Below are 23,844 nucleotides of genomic sequence, written 5' to 3' on the forward strand. Positions count from 1 at the left end.
CTGAAAAATGAGTGGAGAAGGAAATGGCACATCATATATCAGTATTTTTGCCAAGAAAATCCCAAATGAGGTTATTTATTATGTATTTATTATAATGCGTAAAAGCATTGTGCTTTTGAATTCTACTTTCATTCTAAGGTAAAAAGTAAGGAATAATTACAGCAAAAGATGAGAAGAAAGGAGAAAAAGACTAAGAGCAAAAGAAAAACTACAATTGGAACAATGTAGAGAGCTCCATCCACTAAGAGAGTGCAAGATAAGTCTGTGACATTGTGGTTGAAATTAGAGAGTTGTTTGTCTGTAGAACCATATATGAACAAGCTGGGAGAGCCTCCAATTTAACCTTCTCATTTGACAGAAACAGAAACTTGTCCAGGGTTACACAGCTATTAAATGACATAGGCAGGAATTGAATGTAGGGCTTCCTGCCTGTGAACATAAGACTCTTATCTACATTGCCTCTATAATACAGCATGGAGAAAGAAACCGAAAATTGATTTTTAAAATGGTTTTTCTCCCCATGAGGTTATTGAAGATTTATGTATTGAATTTTTAAAAAGCAGCATGATTTATTGGATAAATGAATGCCCTTAGAATTAAGAAGAACTAAGCCCATTCTTGTTGCTGAGACATAATAGCTGTGCGAGTAAGGCCAGTGCTCCTAGGTAGCTTTCTAAAAATATAAATTATAGATAACATTGGTTGAGTGTATCCACATCATGAGTTCTATATACTAATGAAATCTAAGGTCTGAACTAAAATCAAAACAATATGAAATATTTCATATATTAGAATTTTTTTTTTTTTTGGTTTTTTGGGAGGTTTTATTTTGTTTTGGAGGTAAGTTTCAATTTCCTAGCTATCCCTGTAAGTCTTGATTATAAAATTATTCTTGAGAGATTAGTGCTACCTTTTCCCTCAGTACTTAATACTTAAATTTATGTTAATGTTCTGAGGCCTTTGTTTTGAAAGAAATGCAGTTATTTTGTGGTACTCTGTTTTTCTGAGATATTTATCCATAGACTGAAGAAAGGTAAACTCATATTCAGAGTCAGCCTATAGATTGGATCTGTATAAAGTTTTTAATCAGTCATCTATAGTTACTGGCATTTAAGAATTTGTCAGTATCCTTCTAAGTTTTTAAGGTAGTGGAATCACATTATTTGTCTCTGACACTTCAAAGAGCTCATTCTCAGGCTTCTTTTTTGGGTGGGTAGCAGGACAATTGATGGCAATTTCAGTAGATCTAATTTACTTGATTACATATGTTGAGTTGGAATTTACATTTAATTTTTTATGAATCAGTGCATCCAAAATGTATATATGATTCTTCTTTTAAATATTGGAAAGGTGATGTACCATGTTATCAAAATTGTATTTGAATTTAATTTTCTCCAACCAAATTGTAGAAAATTTAAAACCAGAGGTATAGTACTAGCCCCTACATTTACTCTTACTTTTAGGAGAAACTAGAACATCAATATGCACAGAGTTATAAACAGGTCTCTGTTTTGGAAGATGATTTGAGTCAGACACGAGCCATTAAAGAACAATTGCATAAATATGTAAGAGAGCTGGAGCAGGCCAATGATGACTTGGAGCGAGCAAAAAGGTAGGTAATATGCATTTTAATTTTTTTAACCCAAATATAAATAAAATATATAAACTTATATTTTGGTTTATCACAACCTGGTCTGATTAATGAATTCATTTCTGATTTTCTTTAAAAGAGGGATTAAAATTATTTTTAGAGAAAAGGAAGGAAAGTGGATATTAAATTCCCCATTATTCATGCAAAAAATCCATTTTTGCATATTCAGTAGAGATAACTTTTGAGTTGAGAAGTCGATTAGGTGAAAGTAAAAAGCCAAGAGGATATGCCAACCCTAAGAGATGTAACTCAGTCAATTTTCAGAAGTGCCCTGGGGCTCTGGTTCAGTTTGGACAATTTTTCTAGCATTTCCATTAGCAGGGAAAAACTAGATCTCATCTCAATATTGAAGGCCCAATAAACTGATGAGATGTCACTGACTTCTTTCCTTAAGCTGTTTTTTGCCAGGATTACTCAATACATTCCCTGATTCCATTCTGCCAGATTAAGGTCTCTGCAGCTTGGGTCCTAAAAGACCAGTCTCTTGCTTGTAGTGCCAAAATAAACTATCCCAAAGGCACAAATATCAACTCTGCTAGAAAAGGTTCCCAGAGGTCTGCACCCACATAATTTCTGGGGCCAGATAGCATCATTACTTATGTGGCAGCTTCCTAGCTGCCCTCCTGTCCCTTACCAAAGATCTTAAATAGCCTGAAGTGATCATTTTGCTATTGTCAGAGAAGATATTCTTGAACTTCAGATCTTTGTGTACAGTGTCCTTGGTGTATAGATGATTCATGCCTTTTATGGTTTTCTGAGCCCTCTGTATGATTTTGTTTATCCAGGCTCATCTTGGGGATCCCTCACAAATGAGTGAAGCATCTGTCCTTTACAGAAACTGGTGAGGATGGGGGGGGGGTTTAGGAATTCATGCATATCCCCATGAAGAGTTTGGTATTTTTGTGCCAGTCTGCTGGTTAATTTATCATCTCCTTTTAAAATATCTGAGATGGTCCTGGTTGTTGTCATCAGTGTCCAGAAGACAGATTATCACCCCCTTATGTTCTTTCCCCCAATAGACTTTCCTCCATTATCCCTGCCCAGTGGCAGATTGTGCCACCCCAACCCCGGTCTTGCTGATTTTGTGAGAGATCTTCCTTTGCCACAGCTTCTAGGAGTTGGAATGTCCATCTCATCCTTGTCATCTTCCAGTTCTGATTTGCTTGTACCTGGTTCTTTTGCCTTTGCTTCATAGTTCTCAATCTCGGTGGCTATCAGTTGGTCATTGACTTGTATCTCTTCAGAGTGGAAACATTTGGGAAATTGAACCTCTTGGACTATGGGAAGAGGTTTGGTAGTGGTTTTGTAGTGAGGGGAGGGTATGAGGGAGAACAGTATTGAGGAGATAGTAGAGAGCAGTGAGGTGATTCATGACTCGGGGATATTCCTTCTTTGTCAGGGCTTTGGGGAAGATCATGCAATGGGGTTCTCTTGATCTCTCCACTGGATTTATGATTGTCTAAAGACACAAATTTTGTCCTCTGTAGTTTAGGTAATGGTAGGAACAATATTCTACAAACAGGGGCCTCCTTTATGTGTTTCTTATGACACATTAATCTGCAGTTCTTCTACTTCTCCCCGAACATGGTATTTTACTGCCACATATCACACATCTGATTTAGCCAAGACTTTATGGTGAACCTGTGGGTCATTGAGAGTCTCTTAGTACTGTCTGTAAGGATCCATGGGGGAGATCAAAATTGATAAAAAGTATCTCGTTTCTATTTGGGACTCAATGGAGTTTGCTCCTAATAAGAGTCAAGAAGTTGGTCAGCACCAGAAAAAGTTTGTGGCTGGTAGGGGTGGCAAACTGAACCAGGGGAAAGAATACTTCAAATCACTGATAGCAAGAAAAATGCCAATCAAAACTATTGTGAGGAAAAATGATTCATTGGGAAATGTAGGTGATATAAAAATATAATTTTTTTATCATTTATTTTAAAATGAACTTAATAAGTATTGCAGGTTAATCCTAAAATGATTACATTCTCATTAGCACTGCACTTATGCTTACTAATTATTAGATTCTCTATTTGCAAACCTGAAGGAAAAGGTTAGTGTGAAGATTTATCCCCTGAGTTTTCTTTTAGTGCTTGGTAACTGTGATTATTTCTACTTGTTAAAACAAAAATAGCATGGCATACAATAAGAAGGCACCAAATCCACAAAATAATTTCTCTAGTCTAAACTCAGAGTTGGATTTTTGTGTGTGTGATTGGTTCCCTCATGTGATGAAATAAATTTCATTGGGAATACAAAACAAATAGGCCTTCCATTTAGGTCCAAGTGTGTTGTTCAGGTAAACCAGCCTATGACTAATCAAGCCTTAGACATAAATGAGACAGTGTGATTTAGTGAAAAGAGCCCTGGATTTACAGCACTTAATCTCTCTGGGTTTAGTCCTGCATCTGTAAAATGAGAGAATTTGATTAGATGAACTCTGAGTTCCATTTCAGGTAGATTCTGTGATTCACTTCTTAAAACTACTCACATTAACAGTGATTTCTTTACTTTCTAGTGAATAGTTAAAAATCTGAATCCATCTAGACTTAGTTTCTAATCCTTTTTTGAGGGCCGAATGCATATAATCTATGGTTCTTTTGGGATGGGTTCCTCTATTCTGAGAGCTTGTCTGTCCCATCCAGAATGGGAGTAGGTATTATCTGAGAAGAAAAATGCCCCATCTCAAAGACAGAGCTATGGACATTGAGGCACAGGGGATCGATCACTGGCCCTGGAGTCAGGAAGATCTGAATTCAAATGTCACTTCAGGTGTTTAACCCTGGGCAGATCACTTAACTTAGGTCCTTAGCACAATACCTGGCATGAAATATGCCCTATATAAATACTTATTCCTTTTCCCTTTTGCAAATCACAATTTAACATGAAACAGGTTAAACTCTGAATTCCAAGGACATCAAGTAGAAGTGAACAAATAATATAAAATTGACACACAGACATGTAGACATCTGTGTGGACTTAAATAGTCCCTCCTTTCAATAGATACTAAAAGTACAAATACTCATCCATTTATTTATTTATTTATTTATGCTGGGGCAATTGGGGTTAAGTGACTCGATTAGCATCACATAGCTAGGATGCGTTAAGTGTCTGAGTCCAGATTTGAACTCAGGTACTCCTGACATCAGGGCTGGTGCTCTATCCACTGTACCACCTAGCTTTAATTTCTTAACTGGTATTGATGTGATGGTTGTGGGCACCAAATGTTGGGGTTCAATCATGTAAAGAATTCACAATGTCCATTCTCTTTGGCAAAAGGTAGATTTATTTAGGGGAATGGTTTACAGACAAAATGGAGGAATACAATAGGTACCAGAAATGGTAAATACGAAAGTGTGGGAGAGAGCACATCGCTAGAAAAAGGGTTTTAATAATTAATCATGGAAAAAACAAATTTTCTAGTGAAACTCACAATTTATCAGGAGAATGGGAATACCCCATGAGGTTGGAGTGTTCCCTTAGCTGGCAGGATAAATAGCAAAAGAGACTTAGCACCTTAAGAGAGTGAGTTACCTATACGAAGACACTAAGAGAGACACCACTGGGCAGAGAGGGGAGTGGTGAGGAGAAAGAACACTGGGAGACATAGTGCAGGAGTAGGATCTAGGGATTCAGTATGAGCCATGGACATATTTATAGGGGAAATTTAATCTCAGAGGTATGACATAACTCTGACTTCTGGCTGGACATAGCAAGGTAGGGCTATCTACAACCTTCACAGAGGGTGGGACTATGAGACTTAAACTACTCTCTCTCAGTGCTCTTTCCTCCCTGCCCCAGGAAGCAATTCCATTCAATGCTCCAGTCCCTCTCTGTTAATCAGTTACTGAGGACTCATCAGTATTACTACAATTTTATCTGGTTTATAGGAAAGAACTTAATCTCAGACTTAAATCTGACCTAAGGTAATTTTCCTCAAGCACAATCCTCCAGTTCAAATATAAAGTCCTCTGATAATCAAAACTTTCACAACCTGACCCCTTCCTCTCTTCTCTATCTAATCTATAGTCTAAACCTACTGGTTTCTTTGCAGTTTTTTGCACACAGCACTCTATCCCTCATCCCCATGGCTTTGCGTTACTGTCCTTTATACCTGGAGTGCTCCCTCTCCTCAGTTCTACTTCAATTTAATTTAGTTTTCTTAAAGACTCAACTTGAGGGACCCCTCTCCCCCATTTACCACAGGCCTGTCCTGATCCCTCTAACAGTTAGTACCTTCTCTTGAATACTTTTCTCATATATAATTTAATTTTTTTCATCTTTCATCCTTTTACTCATTAGAATGGAAGCAACTTAAGGCAGAGACTATTTTTTCTTTCTTTACAGCCCCAGCACTTATTGTGAATGCTTAATAAATTTTGGAGACTTGACATTGTTTTCCTCATTCTAGTTACTTTACCTTATAAAAGTTTATAAATCTTCTCATTTGTCTTTGTGTCCTTCATATTCTTTATTTCATTTAGTCTATTAATATTTCGCTATATTCATGTGCCACAAGTTGTGGAGCCATTCTCCAATCAATAGGAATCTAATTTGTTTCTATTCTTAGCTCCAATAAAAAGTATTCCTCTAAGATTTCCTATTCCATTTTTGGCTTTGGGCTACATGCTTGGCAATGGGATTCTAAATCAAAGGATATATATTTTTTAGTGCATAATCCTATATTTTTTTCCAGAGTGGTTTGATCTTCTTATAGCTTACAGTAGTGTAATGAGTCATTTAGAAATTGCATTTTTCTTGTTAGTGATTTGGAACAGTCTTTCATATGGTTTTTAATAACTTCCATTATGCTTTGCAGAACTATATGTCTTTATACTTTGATCATTTATCCATTGGGAAAATATCCTATTTTTCAAAACAAGAGAAGATGTAACTAGGGAAGAATATAGAGATGATTTGGATAGTGACATGGTTTGAACAAAGTTAGTGACACTGAAGATTCTAACAGGAGACCAGATAAAAGACAGAGAATCTCAGATGAGAAACAACTGGAAATATTCCCTTGTGGATTGTTACTCTAATGAAGAACTCTCAGACCTTTTGAGGCTTAAAAGTCTTTAGGCATTTTGGGACTATTTAGTTAGCACTTATATCCTAGAATGAATCTTTACTGACTTTTTTTAAGGAGAAGAATCCTCTGCATTTGTCTTGTGAGTCTTTTATAGATGTGGTAGAAATCAGATCACATTCTTTAGCTAAATTTGAGAGTGAAGTAGAACTAGAATTCTTGTAATATCCTGCTATATTCAATCTTGAGGGTCAGGGGCAGTCCAGACTCTTCCTTGTCAGAACTTTTCATCTCTTGTGTGGACAAAAATCCTTATAGGAGAGTTCTTGACAGAGGAAAGAGTAAGCCTTAGAAGTGGCCATCTGACACTTCACTTATGAGTTAATCAAATATTTATTGAGCATATATTCTAAACTATGTTCATTCAGGTGAATGGTCACACCACTTGCATATACACACATTAACCTAGTGAAGAATATAATGAGATCTCAGCAGTTATTCTTCTTCTTCTTTTTCTTTTTTAAATAGTTTTTATTTACTAGATCTATGCATGGGTAATTTTACAACATTGACATTTGCCAAACCTTTTGTTCTAATTTTTTCTCTCTTCCCCCTCCTCCCCCCAATATGGCAGGTTGTCCATTACATGTTAAATATGTTAGAGTATAAATTAAATACAATATATGTATACATGTCCAAACAGTTGTTTTGACATACAAAAAGAATCGGACTTTGAAATAGTGTACAATTAGCCTGTGAAGGAAATCCAAAATGCAGGCAAACAAAATTAGAGGGATTGGGAATTCTATATAGTGGTTCATAATCATTTCCTAGAGTTCTTTCGCTGGGTGTAGCTGGTTCAGTTCATTACTGCTCTATTGGAACTGATTTGGTTCATCTCATTGTTGAAAATTGCCATATCCATCAGAATTGATCATCATATAGTATTGTTGTTGAAGTATACAACGTTTTCCTGGTCCTCAGCAGTTATTCTTTTTCAGGATCTTATATTCAAATTAGATAGAAAAAAATATGAGAAAAAAATTCACAATTCAAGTTAGTCAGTAAATAACACAGTAGTAATTACTGGCCTTTACATAATGCATTATGACTTGCTGAGTACTTTTTTCACATCAGCATTCTGAAATTAGTAGTATTGATATGAACCCTAAACCAGCTTATCTTCAGCAATTGCTAAAAACAAGCCCATCCTATTCTGATTATCAATCACAATTAGGTCAGTTCTCCCAGACTGTCTTGTTTGTGTGGAATGATGGAGTCCATTGTTAATCCATCTGTCCTGTCTTCAGCCTCTGAGACTATCTTGTTAGCATATTTGATACAACCTTGATGAGAACTCAATTTTCCCAGACTATCTTTAAGATAAGTCTCAACATGTCAGTACACATTCTTGTACTCCCTAGAGTCCCACCTTTATTTTCCCCTCTTCTTTCTGAGCTATAAAAGTCAAGTCCCCTCAAAAGTACATTGAGATTCTGTCCTGCCTAATAGCATTTGTTTGAGCCTGTGAGATATTTCACACAAATACATGGCAAATCTCTGTTATCTGTGATGGATGTCTTGATATTTCTCTAACCACTGTGCTCTCCCAAGTCTGTTTAAATATTTATATTTCATATTTTCACTTCTGGTACCTTTATTACCACTTCAGCATACATATTATCCCCTTCTTACAGATGAGAAAACAGAGGCTTTGAGAAGCTCAGTGACTTTGATCATATAGTTAATGAACTATTTATGACCACTCCCATTGTTTAATCTATACCATGCTACTTTATGACAGTCATGTCTGACTATAGACTGTCTGAATTCAGAGGAAGAGAAATCATATTGGATGAAATAATAAAAATTAAAAATGGAATAATTTTGGTTTTTTTCTTAACTATTTGTATATCTTACATGTCAACACTTCATTTTATGAAAATCTAATATTTTGGCCTTTGTTTTAGAGCTACAATAGTTTCCCTGGAAGATTTTGAACAAAGGCTGAATCAAGCCATTGAACGAAATGCATTTTTGGAAAGTGAACTTGATGAAAAGGAATCTTTGCTGGTTTCTGTACAGAGGCTAAAGGATGAAGCAAGAGGTACAGTTTGTTCTTTTCTGCAGTGATTGATCCATAACATTTAGTTTCATTCTATGTGGTATCTGTGTGGTATGATGAACAGAGCAGAAGGACCTGAATTTGAATTCTAACTCAGAGATTTACTTGCTGTCTGTTTTTGGACAAATCAGTTTCCTTGTCTGTAAAGTAGGGATAATGATAGAGTCTGCCTCACAGAGTTATTGTAAGAATCAAGTAGTACATCATGTCTGTTTAAGCATTTTGTAAATTTTATAAAGCAATATACAAATGTTAGCTGTTAAATTATTTTTATTATTATATTTACTGATCCTGACACTTTTCCTCTGCATATGTGATAGTTCTCTGCCTGGAGAACTCATTCAATTATATTCAATTATTATATTCTAAATCACCTTTGTGAATCTTAAGTTCTACATCTGTATACTTGAACTCTAGGACTGTTTTCAAATGTTTGCAAGTCATTTCCATTTGAATACCCTACTATTACTGCCTTAGAAGTAGTGTTCCTTTTCTATTCTTCTCAATCAGTGCCTAAAACTTCCAACTCCTTTTCTTTAACTTCCTTTTTTATTAAGGAGTCCCTGACCTCAAAGTCTTCATTAGTCTATAAACCACTTGATGTCGTTTTGGGCATCAGTAGCCAAAAGGTAGCTGTTTGAATTCATGAGAATATAAGTTACTTCTTAGAGGGAAAAGAGTTGAAGTTCAAGCCTTGAAAAAGGAACAAAGTAATAAAGGATAAAGAAAAAGCTAATGGTTGCAAGTGAAGGAATTGTCATCTTAGGAGGAAAATTATTGTCATTGAGGACAAAGGTCCTCAAGGAGAAAGATTTTGAAAATATGTAGCATTACCTAAAGAGACACTAATGACTCCTTGGAGAAGGGAATTAGAAGTCTTCACATTTTAATCCAGTGAAGGGGTTCAAGTCCTTTGTTTATTCTTCAGGAAGCCATTTTGAAATACTTAAATCATTACTTCTTGCTTGCTCTTTTCTTCATTGGGTGTCTTTTGTTTTTTTTCTTGTTAGTATGTTAAGAGAATACATCACTTGCTAGTAATAGAACATAAATTCCATTACTATTTCAGAAAAGCAGTTAAGAAGTTAAAGTATACTAAATTTCTTTTCATGTAGTCATCTGATATACGTTTGGCTCATCCTGATTTTTTTTTTTTTTTAATCTGAGTATGCAATGGCACAAGTAACTATTCTCAATACCTCAAATATAGTAGGCACTTAACAGTTTTTTTGAATAGTCAATGAAAAAGCACTTAAGTACTTATTGTGTATATAGTACTGTTTTCAGCAATAGGGATGCTTAAATAAATTCTGCTCCAAAGGAGTTTGCATTCTATTGGGGCATATGACATATACAGAAGGTTTCAGTGATAAGTTGGATCGAAAGGCATAGTGATCCTTAATATGAACTAAGGCATATGGAAACATTTCATCATTAGTATGGTTCCAATTAATAAAATGTTATCAGTTTCTGATGTCAAATCAGGTGTCAACTTGTTTTTTTTTCTGAGTCTTCAGTAACTGGCTTCTAAGAAGATGGCAGCTTAAGTACCTCTGTAGGGTCACTTTTCTGCAGCAGTTGCAGTTATTCTCATTGGGAGAGATTAGAAGTAGTGATATGAGGTAATATTGCATTTTCTAGGGCTCTTAGTCTTCTCTCCGTTGGTCACCAGTGGATATTGATAGGAATGGATATGGCAGACTCCTTTTCCACAGGCTTTTTTGCTCTTCTGGATGATGATTGTGGGGCCAGTCTAGAAGCAAAATTGAAATAAACATTTTAAAAATTCTAATATATTATTTAAACACCTGAGTTATTATATGAATCCAGTAGATACCTTCTGATATATAAATAAGATAAAAATGAATGATTTGGAAAATTTATAATTGAGACATTATTGAACAAATATGTATATTCATGGTAATCCTTTCAGGTCTGGGTTTACTGAATGATATCTATTAAGCTTTGTTATTACTACTTCTAATAAGTCTTACTACCTAAACTGTTTTTTAAATTGTAGATTTAAGACAAGAACTAGCAGTACGTGAAAGGCAACAAGAAGTAACCAGAAAGTCAGCTCCTAGTTCTCCAACTCTAGATTGTGAAAAAATGGATTCTGCTGTACAGGCATCCCTTTCCTTACCAGCCACTCCTGTGGGGAAGGGGACAGAGAACAGCTTTTCTTCACCAAAAGGTTTGTAATTTCTTTCTTTCCAACAGTATAATGTCAACTTAGAATAATTTGACAATTAAGCAGGTTATTTGGATATACTGGTGAACAGACCGTATGATACTTTTGGTATAGTAATGCCAGTATGGGAACTCTTGGAAAACTACTTTTACCAGTGCAGATTGACATCTGCTCAGCAATTTTGTAATCTAAGGGAGTTGCTTGGGGTACTTTAGAGTTAATTGGCTTTCCAGAATCACACAGTCAGAAGTAGGGCTAGAAACCAGACCTTCCTGACTTGGAAGCCAGCTCTCTATCAAGTATGTCATGTTTCCCTTTGGGAAAAGGGTAGAACATTTCTAGTCAATCAGAGAATCAGCATAATTAAACGTCTAGTATGGGCCAGGCACTATGCGCTAAGTGCTAGGAATACCAAAAAAAGGCAAAAAAAATCCTTCCAAACAGTCCCTGCTCTTGAAGAGTTCATAGTCTAAGACTAATGGAGAGACAACATACAAACAACTATATACAAACAAAAAACAGACTGGAAAATTTGAGAATAGTTTCAAAAGAAAGATTAAGATTAAGAAAGACTGAGAAAAAGGCTTGGGAATTTATGAGATTTCAAACAAGTTGAAGACAGAGATTCTTCCACGTGGTAAGGATAGCGAAAATGCTCAGTCTGAAGAAGTGTCATCTGCAAGAAACAGCAAGGAGGCCACTGGATCACAGAATATGTGGAAGAGGAGTAAGGAATAAATCTGGACAGGTAGGGAAGGCCAATTTATGAAAAACTCTAAAAACCAAAAAGAGGTAATATAAAGCAGTTATGTAAATCATCTTTTTGGATGGATGACTTGCCAAAAGAAAACACTGGGAAAATTTATAAATTAAAAAAAAAATCTTAAGAGAAAACTATGACATTTAACTAACTTGGTTTTTTTTTTTTTTTTAATTATTATTATAGCTTTTTATTTACAAGATATATGCATAGGTAATTTTTCAGCATTGGCCCTTGGAAAACCTTTTGTTCCAATTTTTCCCCTCCTTCTTTCCACCTCCTCTCCCAGATGGCAGGTAGACCAATACATGTTAAATATGTTAAAGTATATGTTAAATACATTATATGTATACATATCCATTCAGTTATTTTGCTGCACAAGAAGAATCGGACTTTGAAATAATGTACAATTAATCTGTGAAGGAAATAAAAAATGGAAGTGGACAAAAACAGAGGGATTGGAAATGCTATGTAGTGGTTCACACTCATTTCCCAGAGTTCTTTCGCTGGGTGTAGTTGCCTCTATTCATTACTGAACAAATGGAACTGATTTGGTTCATCTCATTGATGGATGGCCACATCCATCAGAATTAATCATCGTATAGTAATATTGTTGAAGTATATAATGATCTCCTGGTCCTGCTCATTTCAAAATTTTAAATTAAGCACAGAGTACATAAAAAATTATTAAATATACCAAATTGAATAATAAAAATAGAAAAACATCCAGGGAAAAGAAGAGAGGATACATTCAATTCAAAAAGAGTGACTGAAAGGGAAAAAAAGAGACATTTAGGATAGGGAATAAGCAGAATAGAAAAGGTATTAAGAATAAAGTGGAAGAATTAAGGGAGAAAGGAGAAGAGAAGCAAATAGTTCACTTTGCCTTAAATTCTGACTAATCTGCCTTATCAACTATTTCCTTCTGGCTCCCAAAGACTCAGAATGATTAGACTGTAGCTTTTTGAGAGGCATTGACCTCCATTAGTCAAAGCAGCTTTCTTTCCTTTCAGCAACATATTAAATTTTTTTCTTTCCTGTCATTTGTTTATGGATTGGGATTCTATTTAAATTTTGCCCCTCTTTTGTTAGTGGTGAATTGGGGTTGTAATAGCATAGCATAGTTTAGGCCTTAAGTTAGATCATCAAAACTGGAACTAAAAAGTTCTAACTGCCACATTACAGCATGTCGTTGTGTGAAGATAAGCATTTATTTACAATAACCAAGTGAAAAAAGCCAATGTAGTTTTAAATTAGCAAAAAAAGCAGCACCAAATTCCTTAAGAATTTCCTCCAAGTAAATTCTATTATTTTGTGTAGCCTTGGGAAGTGTCATCCCTTTGGCAGGTATGAAGAAAGTTAGGTTTATGCTTATAATGAGCAAATGTAATATGTGCAAAAAACTTAAAGAACTATTTTGGGGGCACCTAGATGGCGCAGTGGATAGAGCACCAGCCCTGAAGTCAGGAGAGCTTGAGTGCAAATCTGGTCAAGGGTACTTAACACTTCCTAGCTGTGTGACCCTGGCCAAGTCACTTCACCCCAGTTGCTTCAGCAAAAAAAAAAAAAAGAAAAAAAAAAAAGAAAAAGAACTATTTTGAACACATCTTTATTTCTTCTAGGTATACCAAATGGTTTTGGCACCAGCCCACTAACCCCTTCTGCAAGGATATCAGCATTAAACATTGTGGGCGATCTTTTGAGAAAAGTAGGGGTGAGTACTCAACTATTTTCCTTTAAATTTCATTTACTATGTAGTTAATCTGTATTATGTTGGAAGCATAGAAAGGAACCCTTCTTACTATTAAGGAAGTTTAGACAAAATTGAAAAACCATAGAATGTGGTGCCTAGACTTTTTAATAGAAAACCAACTTCACATTTCTGGGTTTTTTTTTTTTTTTGTTTGTTTGTTTTTTTAATCAAGATACAATCAATCTGACTTAATTATTCATGTGATTATGAATTCCATGATGTGAAAGAAGATACAGACCCAAAAGGGAAAAAAAAAAAACATGAAAAAAATAAACTAAAAATTATTATACTTCAGTTTGTACCTGTGCACATCATGGAATTCACAATATGGAAATATGTTTTACATGAATGCACATGAATAACCTATATCAAATTGCTTATTGTCTCATGGAAGGGAAAGGTGAGAGAGGTTTGGAACTTAAGAATTTTTTAAATGAATATTAAAAATGATCTTTATTTGTAATTGGGGAATAAATAAAATATTTAAACATGAAATGCAAGTTCATATTAATTTCTCAAATCAATAGTTTATTTTATGAATAAAATACTTTTCTTAATAGTTATGAATGTATTGTAAATTTTAAGGGGTTATGTATTTGTGAAATATTATACTATGCTTGTGTACATAGTCATATTGTTTATTGCAAGAATTATTCTTTCTTTTTTCCTCTGTGACTTATTTGCCCATCCACAAAATGGGAGTAATAAGATGGATCATGTTATTAACACACTAACTTTACCCTTGGCTTCTCCAGTTTGGTAGAAAGACCTATAGGATTTTTAGGGGCTATATGAGAACTAAACCAGTAGTTACTTTTTATTTGAATATTTTAATTATAGGCATGAAATATGAAATAGAGATTATACAATAAAGCCTAGCAATATTACCAAAACTTTGTTTTGTGCAAAATAGATATTCTTTTTATTTCAGAAATTGTACTTTAAAGATCACCAAGTCAGAAAACTGATTTAGATTCCAATTCTTTTATTTGCTACATGTATAATCTGAAATTTTTAAGAGCTCAGGGGAAATGTTTGGATATTATTAAAATTTTTATTATCATTCCCATATTAAAAAATACATATTCTGTTGAGTTGAAGGCTAAATAGAGAACTAGGAAACCTGAAATCCATCCCTGGCTTTATTACTTTTGTGTTAGAATTTTTATTAACTGTTAAGGTAGGGTGATATCCTCCTTCATAAAATTTAAGTTTATAAAGTGTTTTGAGCTCCTTACCAACAAGTTAATTTTATTAGCTGATTGTTTGGCTATAGCCCTAGTTTTCTAAGTTATTTAGATAGCCTTTATTTTAAAATGGGAGAGTGGTGTCAATTATCTGTTAGAATACATCAATGATTTGAAATACAGATTCTTATGTGCAGATACTGTTTTGACAAGTGAATTCTTTCTTGTTTATTTAGGCTTTAGAATCCAAATTAGCTGCTTGCAGGAATTTTGCAAAGGATCAAGCATCACGGAAATCCTATATTTCAGGGAATGTTAATTGTGGCCTGGTGAATAGTAACAGCACAAAGTTCTCTCGTTCAGGGCATACATCTTTCTTTGATAAAGGGTAAGTCCCAAAGACCATGGGAATTAATTTTTTTGAGTAAGACATTCGGAAAAGTTGATAAATGACCAAGTGTGTTAGTGAAACTTAGTGTACTTGAACATAAAATACATACACTTCGTTGTACAAATCTAGAAAGCATAAACCAGTAGAGACTTATTAAATTAATCTACTTTTCCTGAGATTGTATATTATGTGTATTATATTATTATGTATTATCAGCTGGATTAGAATAGAATTAATTCTTATTCCCTTTAGGGCCTCTCAACAAATCTTGGAATCCATTTTCCGGGTAACTGTATTCTTGTTGATTCACAAAGAAAAAACTTTGGGCAAACTGAAAGAAGTCAGTACTTTTAAGAGCACCTCTGATTTTGTAGCTTTTGAACTGTTTCATCTCTATCACTAATATAACTAACATAGGAAGTTCTTTTCTCCCATTTTCTCTATGAAAGCAAAACATTAGTTACTAGATTTTATAGACCTTTAAGGGGGCTTGCAATTCTTGTTTTGCTTATTATCTATAAGAAATGTATGAACTATGTTAATCCCAAGTATATTTAAGCCCACTGTAAAAATAGCTTTTTTATTTATATGAACATATATAACTGAGTATCTTCATTATCTTTGCATTAGAAAATTTGACTCTGGAGCCAGCCAACTATTGCTACTGATTAATACTATTTGATTAAGGGCCATTTTCTTTTCAAAGCAATATCATTAGATTTAATAACCTTATTGCTAAAATATTAAGTAATTTTTATATATTTCCTGAAGTTTCTTGGTAGAAACATTCTCCTTAACAATATATGGGTAATTTTTTAGACAAACTTGAAGATCGTGGCCATATTTTAACTTTAATTTTTGTGTAAAGGCTTTAAGAAAATAAAGGGGCATCCTTTATACATGTTGGAAATTATCTAAAAGATAAATTGGATTTTTATCTAGTAATGTCAGATTAACTTGTATAAATCAGTTATTTTCTCTCCATATTGAGTCATGTTTTCTAGGAATTCTGTCAAACCTGTTAATTTAATACTCTTCCAGGGAAACCACTTTAAACCATAATTTCACTCATCAAATGCTTTGTTATCTGAGTGACATACTAATTTGTATTCCCATCAGGATGAGGAGAAATTAAATTAGATCCAGGCTAGAATCTCCAGGCTAGAATCTCCTCTTCTCATTTATAGTTCTCTTTAGTTGTAGGAACAATTTAATGGGAGGGGAGGAGGAGATGGATGTTGGAAGTATGAAAGATCTTGTTCTGGAACTAATTTATTTTCACATAGAAGTAATGTCTTAAGTGTTGGTTTGGGGTGATCAGTACACTAATTGTGTGTATTACAGTATAATGTTATTGTAATCATGTTATGGACTGAAACTATTTTTGTGGATTGGCCTAGGAATTTAACTACCAGTTAAAATATTTCCTGTGGGAAAATGTATTCCTTGCTCTGAACACCTGACCTGTAAATAAATCTTTGGAGCTCTGATCCTTCTATAAGTTGTAAGCTTTATTTTGTTTATTCTCCCTTTTTCAGGTCATTGAATTTATAGCTAAGAAAATAAGGCTAGTTAGAAACATGAAGAAAGATAAATCTATGTCAGGTGGTCATTGTGTTTCTTAGTGGTCCAGGGGAACTCATGTGAAGGCCAGATGGTGCTCTGATGCTTCTTTTGGTCAAGGGGATATCCTCTCTTTGGCTTCAGTGAATCTAAGGTTCACTTATTCCATTTAATATATGTCATATGCCAGCTTTGGAAAAGTATTAAAAATTTTTTTTATTTGAATTGCTTGTGACTAAAAAATCAAACCAAGAGATTTAAAGACTTTATTATACATCTGAATCTCAATGGGAAAAGCTAATGAGTTATCAAAATAATCTATGCCAACTTATCTAGAGGACATTTTTCTAAAGATGATCCTTGATGCCTAATTTTTTTGGTGGTACTTTGATTAGACTGAATGATTTCTAAGGTCTACCATTCTATAACATTTCTAACATGTCAGCTTCCATGTTCTGTTGTCCAGATCTTTCCATTTCCCTCTCCCCACAAAGTAATTCAAAACACTTCTCTAGTAGCTGTTAAGATTGCTTTCTTTTACCTTGTTCATCCTTATTTTGATATAAATTATGAGAAGTTGTTCTGTGTCTAGTTTCTGCCATATTATTTTCCAGTTTTCCCAGCAGTTTTTGTTGGATAATGAGTTCTTATTCCAGAAGCTCTTTGGATTTATCAAACACTAGGTTACTATGGTTATTAACTATTGTGTCTTGTAAACCTAACCTTATTCTACTGATCTACCACTTTATTTCTTACCCAATACCAAGTAGATTGGATGACTTGCTTTACAATATAGTTTTAAGTCTGGTATGACTAGGCCACTTTCCTTTTTATATTTTCATTAATTCTCTTTTGTTTTTCCCAGATGAATTTTGTTACTATTTTTTCTAACTCTTTAAAGTAATTTTTTGGCAGCTTGATTAGTATGGCATGGAATAAGTAGATTAATTTAGGTAAAATTGTCATTTTTATTATCTTAGCTCAGCTTACCTATGAATAATAGATATTTTTCCAGTTATAGATTTGATTTTATTTGTATGAAAAGTGTTTTGTAATGCTATTCACATATTTTGTTGGTAGAAATGCTGATGATTTACTTGGGGTTGTATTCTGCAACTTTGCTTAAATTGTAATTGTTTCAAATAGTTTTTAATTGATTCTTTAAGATTTTCCAAATATGACATATCATCCGTTAAATAGTTTTGCTTCCTCATTGTCTACACTGAATTCCTTCCATTTCTTTTTCTTCTCTTATTGCAAAAGCTAACATTTTAGGGAAGATAATGCATATTCTTGTTTCACCCTGCTAATGGTTTTAGATAGATGCTTTAGTCTGTGTGTATCTTTCTGCTTCAAATGTATTTCTTGTAAATAACATTGTAGGGTTCTAGCTTTTAATCCTCTATACTACCTGCTTTTATTTTATGGGAGAGTTCATCCCACTGACCTTCACTATATTTCCTGATATATTTTTCTCCATTTATACTTTTTTTCTCTCCTTTTATCCTTTTCCTTCTCACCAGTGTTTTGCTTTTGATTCCTACTTCCTTCAATCGTCTCCCTTCTATTTGTCTTCCCTTATCTTACCTTCCTCCCCTCCCACCCCAGTTCTCTAAATTTCTGTACCCAGTTGAGTGTGTTACTCCTTCTTTGATTAAATTCTAATGAGATTAAGGTTCAAACCCTAACAAAGAAAAGAATTCTAAAGAGTTACAAGTATCATCTTCACATATAGGGAAGCTTGACCTTTAAAATAGCATTTTTTTTTTCTTTCCTGTTTATCTTTTTATGCTTTTCTTGAATCTCATATTTGAAGATCACATTTTCTGTTCAGCTTTGGTCTTTTTTTTTTTTTTTTTTTTTATCAGAAATGATCGAAAATCTCCTGTTTCATTGAAATGCCTATCTGTTCCTCTGAAAGATAATCCTCAACTTTTCCTAGGTAGTTGATTCTTGGTTGTAATCGAAGATCCTTTGCCTTCTGCAATATTATATTCCAGGCTCTCTGATTCTTTAATATGGAAGCTGCTAGATCCTAGATAATCCTGATTATGGCTCCTCAATATATGAATTGTTTCTTTATGCTTGATTGCAGTATTTTCTCCTTGACCTAATAATTCTGGGATTTAGCTACAATATTCCTTGGAGTTTTCATTTTAGGAAGTAATTGGTGGCTTCTTTTGGTTATTCTTTGGTTTTAGGATATTGAGGCAGTTTTCTTTGATGATTACTTAAAAGATGTTGACCAAGTTTTTTCCCTCCCTCCCTTCGTTCTTGTTCTGCTGCTGCTGCTTCTTGTTCTTCTGCTTGTGCTTCGTCTGCTTCTTGTTCTGCTTGTTGTTCTTCTCCTGCTGTTGTTTCTTCTGAATTTTCTTCCTTTTTCTTCTTCTGAGTCTTCTTGAGTTGCTGCTGCTGTTTCTGCTTCTACTTTTGCTTCTGTTTCTGCTTCTTCTTTCTCCTTCTTTCTTCTTTTTTGGATTCAGGCTTTCAGATAGCCTAATAATTCATAAATGATCTCTCCTGGATCTTTTTCCCAGGTTAGTTGTTTCTCTAATGAGATATTTTACGTCTGTTCACTTTTTCTCCCTTTTGGCCATCCTGTTTTTTTTAAGAAGTTGTTTCCTTAAGCCAATTATTGTGTTCCTTCTTTAAGTAATTGGCTTTTTTTCATAATTCTTCTGCATAGCTCTCATTTTTTTCCCCCTGATTTTTAAAATCCTTTTTGAGCTATTCCAAGAGAACCTTTTGAGTTTGAGACCATTTGAGACCAATTCATATTCCTCTTTGAGGCTTCACATATTGGCATTTTGTCCTAGCTGTCCACTTCTGTGTTTGTGTTCTCATCTTCCTTGTTGCCATTGTAGCCTTCTGTGGTTAGGACTCTTTTTGCTTTTTTGCACATTTGTAAATTGAGTTTGCTTCTAGGGCACAGGAGAGACTGTCCCTTCTTTTACAAGGGAATAGGGGCCTCTCAGTGATTTTTTTGAGGCACAGAATTGTAAACCAGGAGATCATTATAGATGACAACAAGATTATTCAATGATCAACTCTGATTGATGTGGCTCTCTTCAACAATGAGATGATTCAAACTAATTCTACTTGTTCAGTGATGAAGAGAGCCGTCTATACTCAAAGCTGAGTGTGGACCACAACATAGCATTTTCACTCTTTCTGTTATTGTTTGTTTGCATTTATGTTTTTCTTTCTTTCTAGATCTTATTTTTCTTGTGCAGCAAGATAACTGTATAAATATATATACACATATTGGATTTAACATATACTTTAACATATTTAACATGTATTGGACTACTGGCCATCTAGAGGAGGGAGTGGGGGGAAGAAGGGGAAAAGTTGGAACAGAAGGTTTTGCAAGGGTCAATGTTGAAAAATTGCCCATGCATATGTTTTGTAAATAAAAAGCTATAAAAAGAAAATAAAACAATGAAGTGAGTCTGGAAGACTCTGGATTCAAGTCCTTCCCTTGACTTTGGACAAGTGACTTAGCTTCTCAATTCTCTAGGTATCTCTGAGACTGCACCAAGAGGGTGCAGACTAGGTTTGGTAGACAGGTTTCCCTTGCCTGGGTGTTCCCTACATGAATGAACACAGGTCTATTCCTATCCCTAATTTTGTTGTTCATTCATTTTTCAGTTTCTTTCTTTGTTGGGGTTTTCTCAGCAAAGGTACAGGAGCTATCTTTCTCTAGCTCATTTTATAGATGAGAAGACTGAGGCAAATAGGGTTAAAGTGACTTGTCCAGAGTCACATCTAGTAAGTGTGTGAGGTCATATTTGAACTTGGGAAGATGAGTGATTCCAGACCCAGATTCATTACACCACCTAGTTGCCCTATCCCTAATTTTAGGAGATCACAAAGTCTTAAAAGAGCTTTTATTTCCTGGGGGAGTCAACAGTATTTTGGTAAAGCAGTTTCTGTTAAGTATTTGATTTAAAGAATGTTTTTAAAAAAATTAGAACGTGATCTTTTTTTTGTTTGAAAATATACTTATTGTCAAATATGTAATTTGAAAATAGTTTTCTTATTCTCAAATGAATTTTTTTGGTGACATTTGAGTGCCAGAGTTTTTCTGAAAGCAGTTCAGATTGCATTTTTGAAACTGTCAGTTGGGGGCAGCTAGGTGGCGCAGTGGATAGAGCACCAGCCTTGAATTCAGGAGGACCAGAGTTCAAATTTGGTCTCAGACACTTAACACTTCCTAGCTGTGTGACCCTGGGCAAGTCACTTAACCCTAGCCTCAAAAAAAAAAAAAGAAAAAAAAAGAAAGAAAGAAATTAAATTGTCAGTTGGAAATTTTTTTAAAATTAGTTTTCAAGACATTTACTTATTACTTACTCTGCCAAAAGAAATGTGTGTGACGTCTGTTGTCCTGGCTCTTTAAGAGCAAATTAGAATTAGGGTATTATACTTATATCCTGATAAGTAAGGTATTTGTCTAATTGAATGTTCTGATTAATTAAGGCTTAGAACCTCTTTTAGTTTCAACCTATGTCATTAAACATTTGTAAAAACAAATGGTATATGGCTGATAATGGAACCTTTAATTTGATGATTATATACTGGGACATCTTCATGAAGGTTGTTGTTTTGTATAGTATGGTTAGATATAAAAAATTTAGTATTTGTATATTATATTTATATATATATATCCTGGAAGTAAACTTTTTAAAAGTATGCATTCATTAATTTATAGATTGTAGAATAATTCTATTTGAAGATTCTGGCTAAATGAGGGCTTCACTATTATTAATTCATAAATCCATAAAATGTATATTGTCATATTCACATTGATCATTATTCCGTGGAGTGCCTTCCCCCTCTTCTCCCTGCCCTCCCCCCTCCCCACACCCCCCACACCCCCTGTTTTCCTTCCTGCCAACAACTCTTAGTTCTTCCCTAATGTTAACTAAAAGAGTTTATGCTCTGCCACTGAATTCTTCCTCAAAAGCAAATTGCTGGGTGTTCTAGGCTTTCACTTATATAGGTATACTAGCTTTAAAACATCTCTGGGGGTTTGCTCTGCTCTTTGCTTGAATTATATAACTGGTTGATGATCTAAGCAATTAAAACAGTTGGCTGTGACACAGACAAAAATAAATGGCCACACTCATTGTATAGATATGCTTTGTTTGACTGTATTTGTTACAAGGGAGAGTTTTTAGGAGGAGAGAGGATGATTAGAGTGGTGCCCCCCCACAAGGAAAGAATGAAATATTATAAAAGAACAAAAGAAGTTGAAGGAAGTTCAGAAAGAAATACATTAACAAAGCAGTTTTGGAACTGCTGCTGTATTATTGTAGCTTTTACATACTGTGTTGATTGTGTACTTTTAATGTCCCAAGCTGTGTGTAATAGAGATTTATAGATTCATTTAGAATCATCATTTCCTATTTTCTTTGACCTCCCAAAATGATTGTCAAGTTCATAATAGTACAAAAAAAATTAATTAAATTTGATTAAAATTAAAATAAAGCAAAATCAGATTGCCATTTGATAACTGATTAAGTGTGATGCTAGGAAGGAAACGCAATGTGTTATGTCAGACAATGGTGTTTAAACAATCTAATTTCTTTTGGGCCTTATTCACATTTGCATGTGTTAATTTTTTATGAATAATATGAAAATAATTTGTGTTACTGTTTACATAAATTGTTTCCTTTTTTCTTTTCTTAGGCAAGAAAAAGTCATATTCCCCTCCTTGTTCATGGGTAAATTCAGTTATTCTGCTGTGGTTGGGTGCATTGTTTGAATCCTGGTTTCTGGCAGAAGAGAAATTAACCAAAATTCAGCATACTAACTGCATGGGCCTGATTCAGTTCAATTCAACAAATAAGACTTGCTCTATGCCATCATTGTGCTGGAGATACAAGACAAAAACTGCCCTTAAGGAACTTATATTCATTTCTCAGTTTTAACTAGCTTATAACCTGTTAGTAACCTGTTTTGAGATGGCTACATATTGCTGGTTGTGTCCTACTTTTATAAAAAGCTGAAGGAGCTTCAGTTCTGGTTTTAGTGCCATTGAACAGCTCCTGTTATCTTCCCTCATTCTCTTCACAAATCTGTTACAAATCTTGTCATTTCTACAAACAATCTCTTACATAGAGCCTGTTTTCTACTCACATGAGTACCACTCTGGTGAAGGCCTTTATTATATCTGGACTAGTGCAAAAACTTTCTTAACTAGTTGCTGGGCCTCAAATCTGACCCCACACCATCAGTTGCCAAGGTCATATTTCTAAAGTGTAGTCTGACCATATCACCTGCAGAGTGACCACTGCTGTGATCAAATAAAAAGTCTTCTCTTTGACCTTTAACTCTTCATAACCTGAATAGCTTCCCTACCCCTTCTGTTTTTCCCAATATTATACTTTATTTTCCTTCTTACACTGCACAATTCAGCAACATGGGCCTACTTGGAAGTCTTTTTAACACAGTACCCCATAATATCCTATCTCTCTCCCTTTGATGTCCTCCCATGTCTGGAGTGCTTTGTTCTTCCCCACTACTGTCTTTGTTTCCTTGATTTCTAAACTTAACTCAAAGTAGTGGATCTTCTGCTTGAGACTTTCCCAGTGTTCTCAGTTGCTAATGTCTTCTTTCATATAACCCTTCTACTCTGTATGTATGCGTTTGTACCAAATTATATATGTGTTGTCTTCTCCATTAGAATATACAGTCTTTGAGGGCAGGGATGTATTTTTTTGTCTTTCTTTTTATCTCTAGTGTTTAGCACAGTACCTGGCACATGGTAAATCCTTGACATTTATTGTTGGTCAAATAACTGATTGATTAGGATTTCTTTCTTTTGAGGAATTAGCACCTATTTTTAAACTTTCTGTCTATATTACCCAGTAGGCGAATGGGGATTTGATTTTTAGTAGTTTGTTAATTAGATTTAGATTTACCTTACTTCTCCAATGAAAACCTTAAGCAAGATCTGTGTAGAAATTTGCCCTAGGAGTAAAATTCATAGTTATATTTTCAGTTCTCCCTTTTTTTCTTAGCTTCTTCTACCTTTCCTTTTCCCTGATCGCTGCTTTTCCATTAGTCTTTTAGCTAGAGCATTAGTTATTTCACAAAACCCTCTTGAGTTAGGTAGTGATAATTTGAAATTACTTAGTGATTAATATGGTCAGGGCTCTAGGTAAAGTGGAAGCAGAAGTTATTTCATCC

General features: G+C 34.4%; 1 protein-coding gene across 7 annotated transcripts in view; it reads left to right on the forward strand.

The window, feature by feature from the left end:
• Window positions 1-23,844, forward strand: part of NDEL1 (nudE neurodevelopment protein 1 like 1) — a 100,478-nt gene that overhangs the window by 38,628 nt on the left and 38,006 nt on the right. For 6 of the 7 annotated variants that reach the window (XM_074311918.1, XM_074311916.1, XM_074311915.1 and 3 more), the window contains 5 exons: window positions 1,464-1,612; window positions 8,651-8,787; window positions 10,826-10,999; window positions 13,379-13,470; window positions 14,933-15,084. In XM_074311918.1, the coding sequence (XP_074168019.1) occupies window positions 1,464-1,612; window positions 8,651-8,787; window positions 10,826-10,999; window positions 13,379-13,470; window positions 14,933-15,084 (704 nt within the window). Of the gene's footprint in view, window positions 1-1,463; window positions 1,613-8,650; window positions 8,788-10,825; window positions 11,000-13,378; window positions 13,471-14,932; window positions 15,085-22,341; window positions 22,377-23,844 lie in introns of all 7 variants that reach the window. The other variant, XM_074311919.1, reaches the window with a different exon arrangement.

Source organism: Sminthopsis crassicaudata, chromosome 4, assembly GCF_048593235.1.
Source record: "Sminthopsis crassicaudata isolate SCR6 chromosome 4, ASM4859323v1, whole genome shotgun sequence".
NCBI classification, from domain to species: Eukaryota; Metazoa; Chordata; class Mammalia; order Dasyuromorphia; family Dasyuridae; genus Sminthopsis; species Sminthopsis crassicaudata.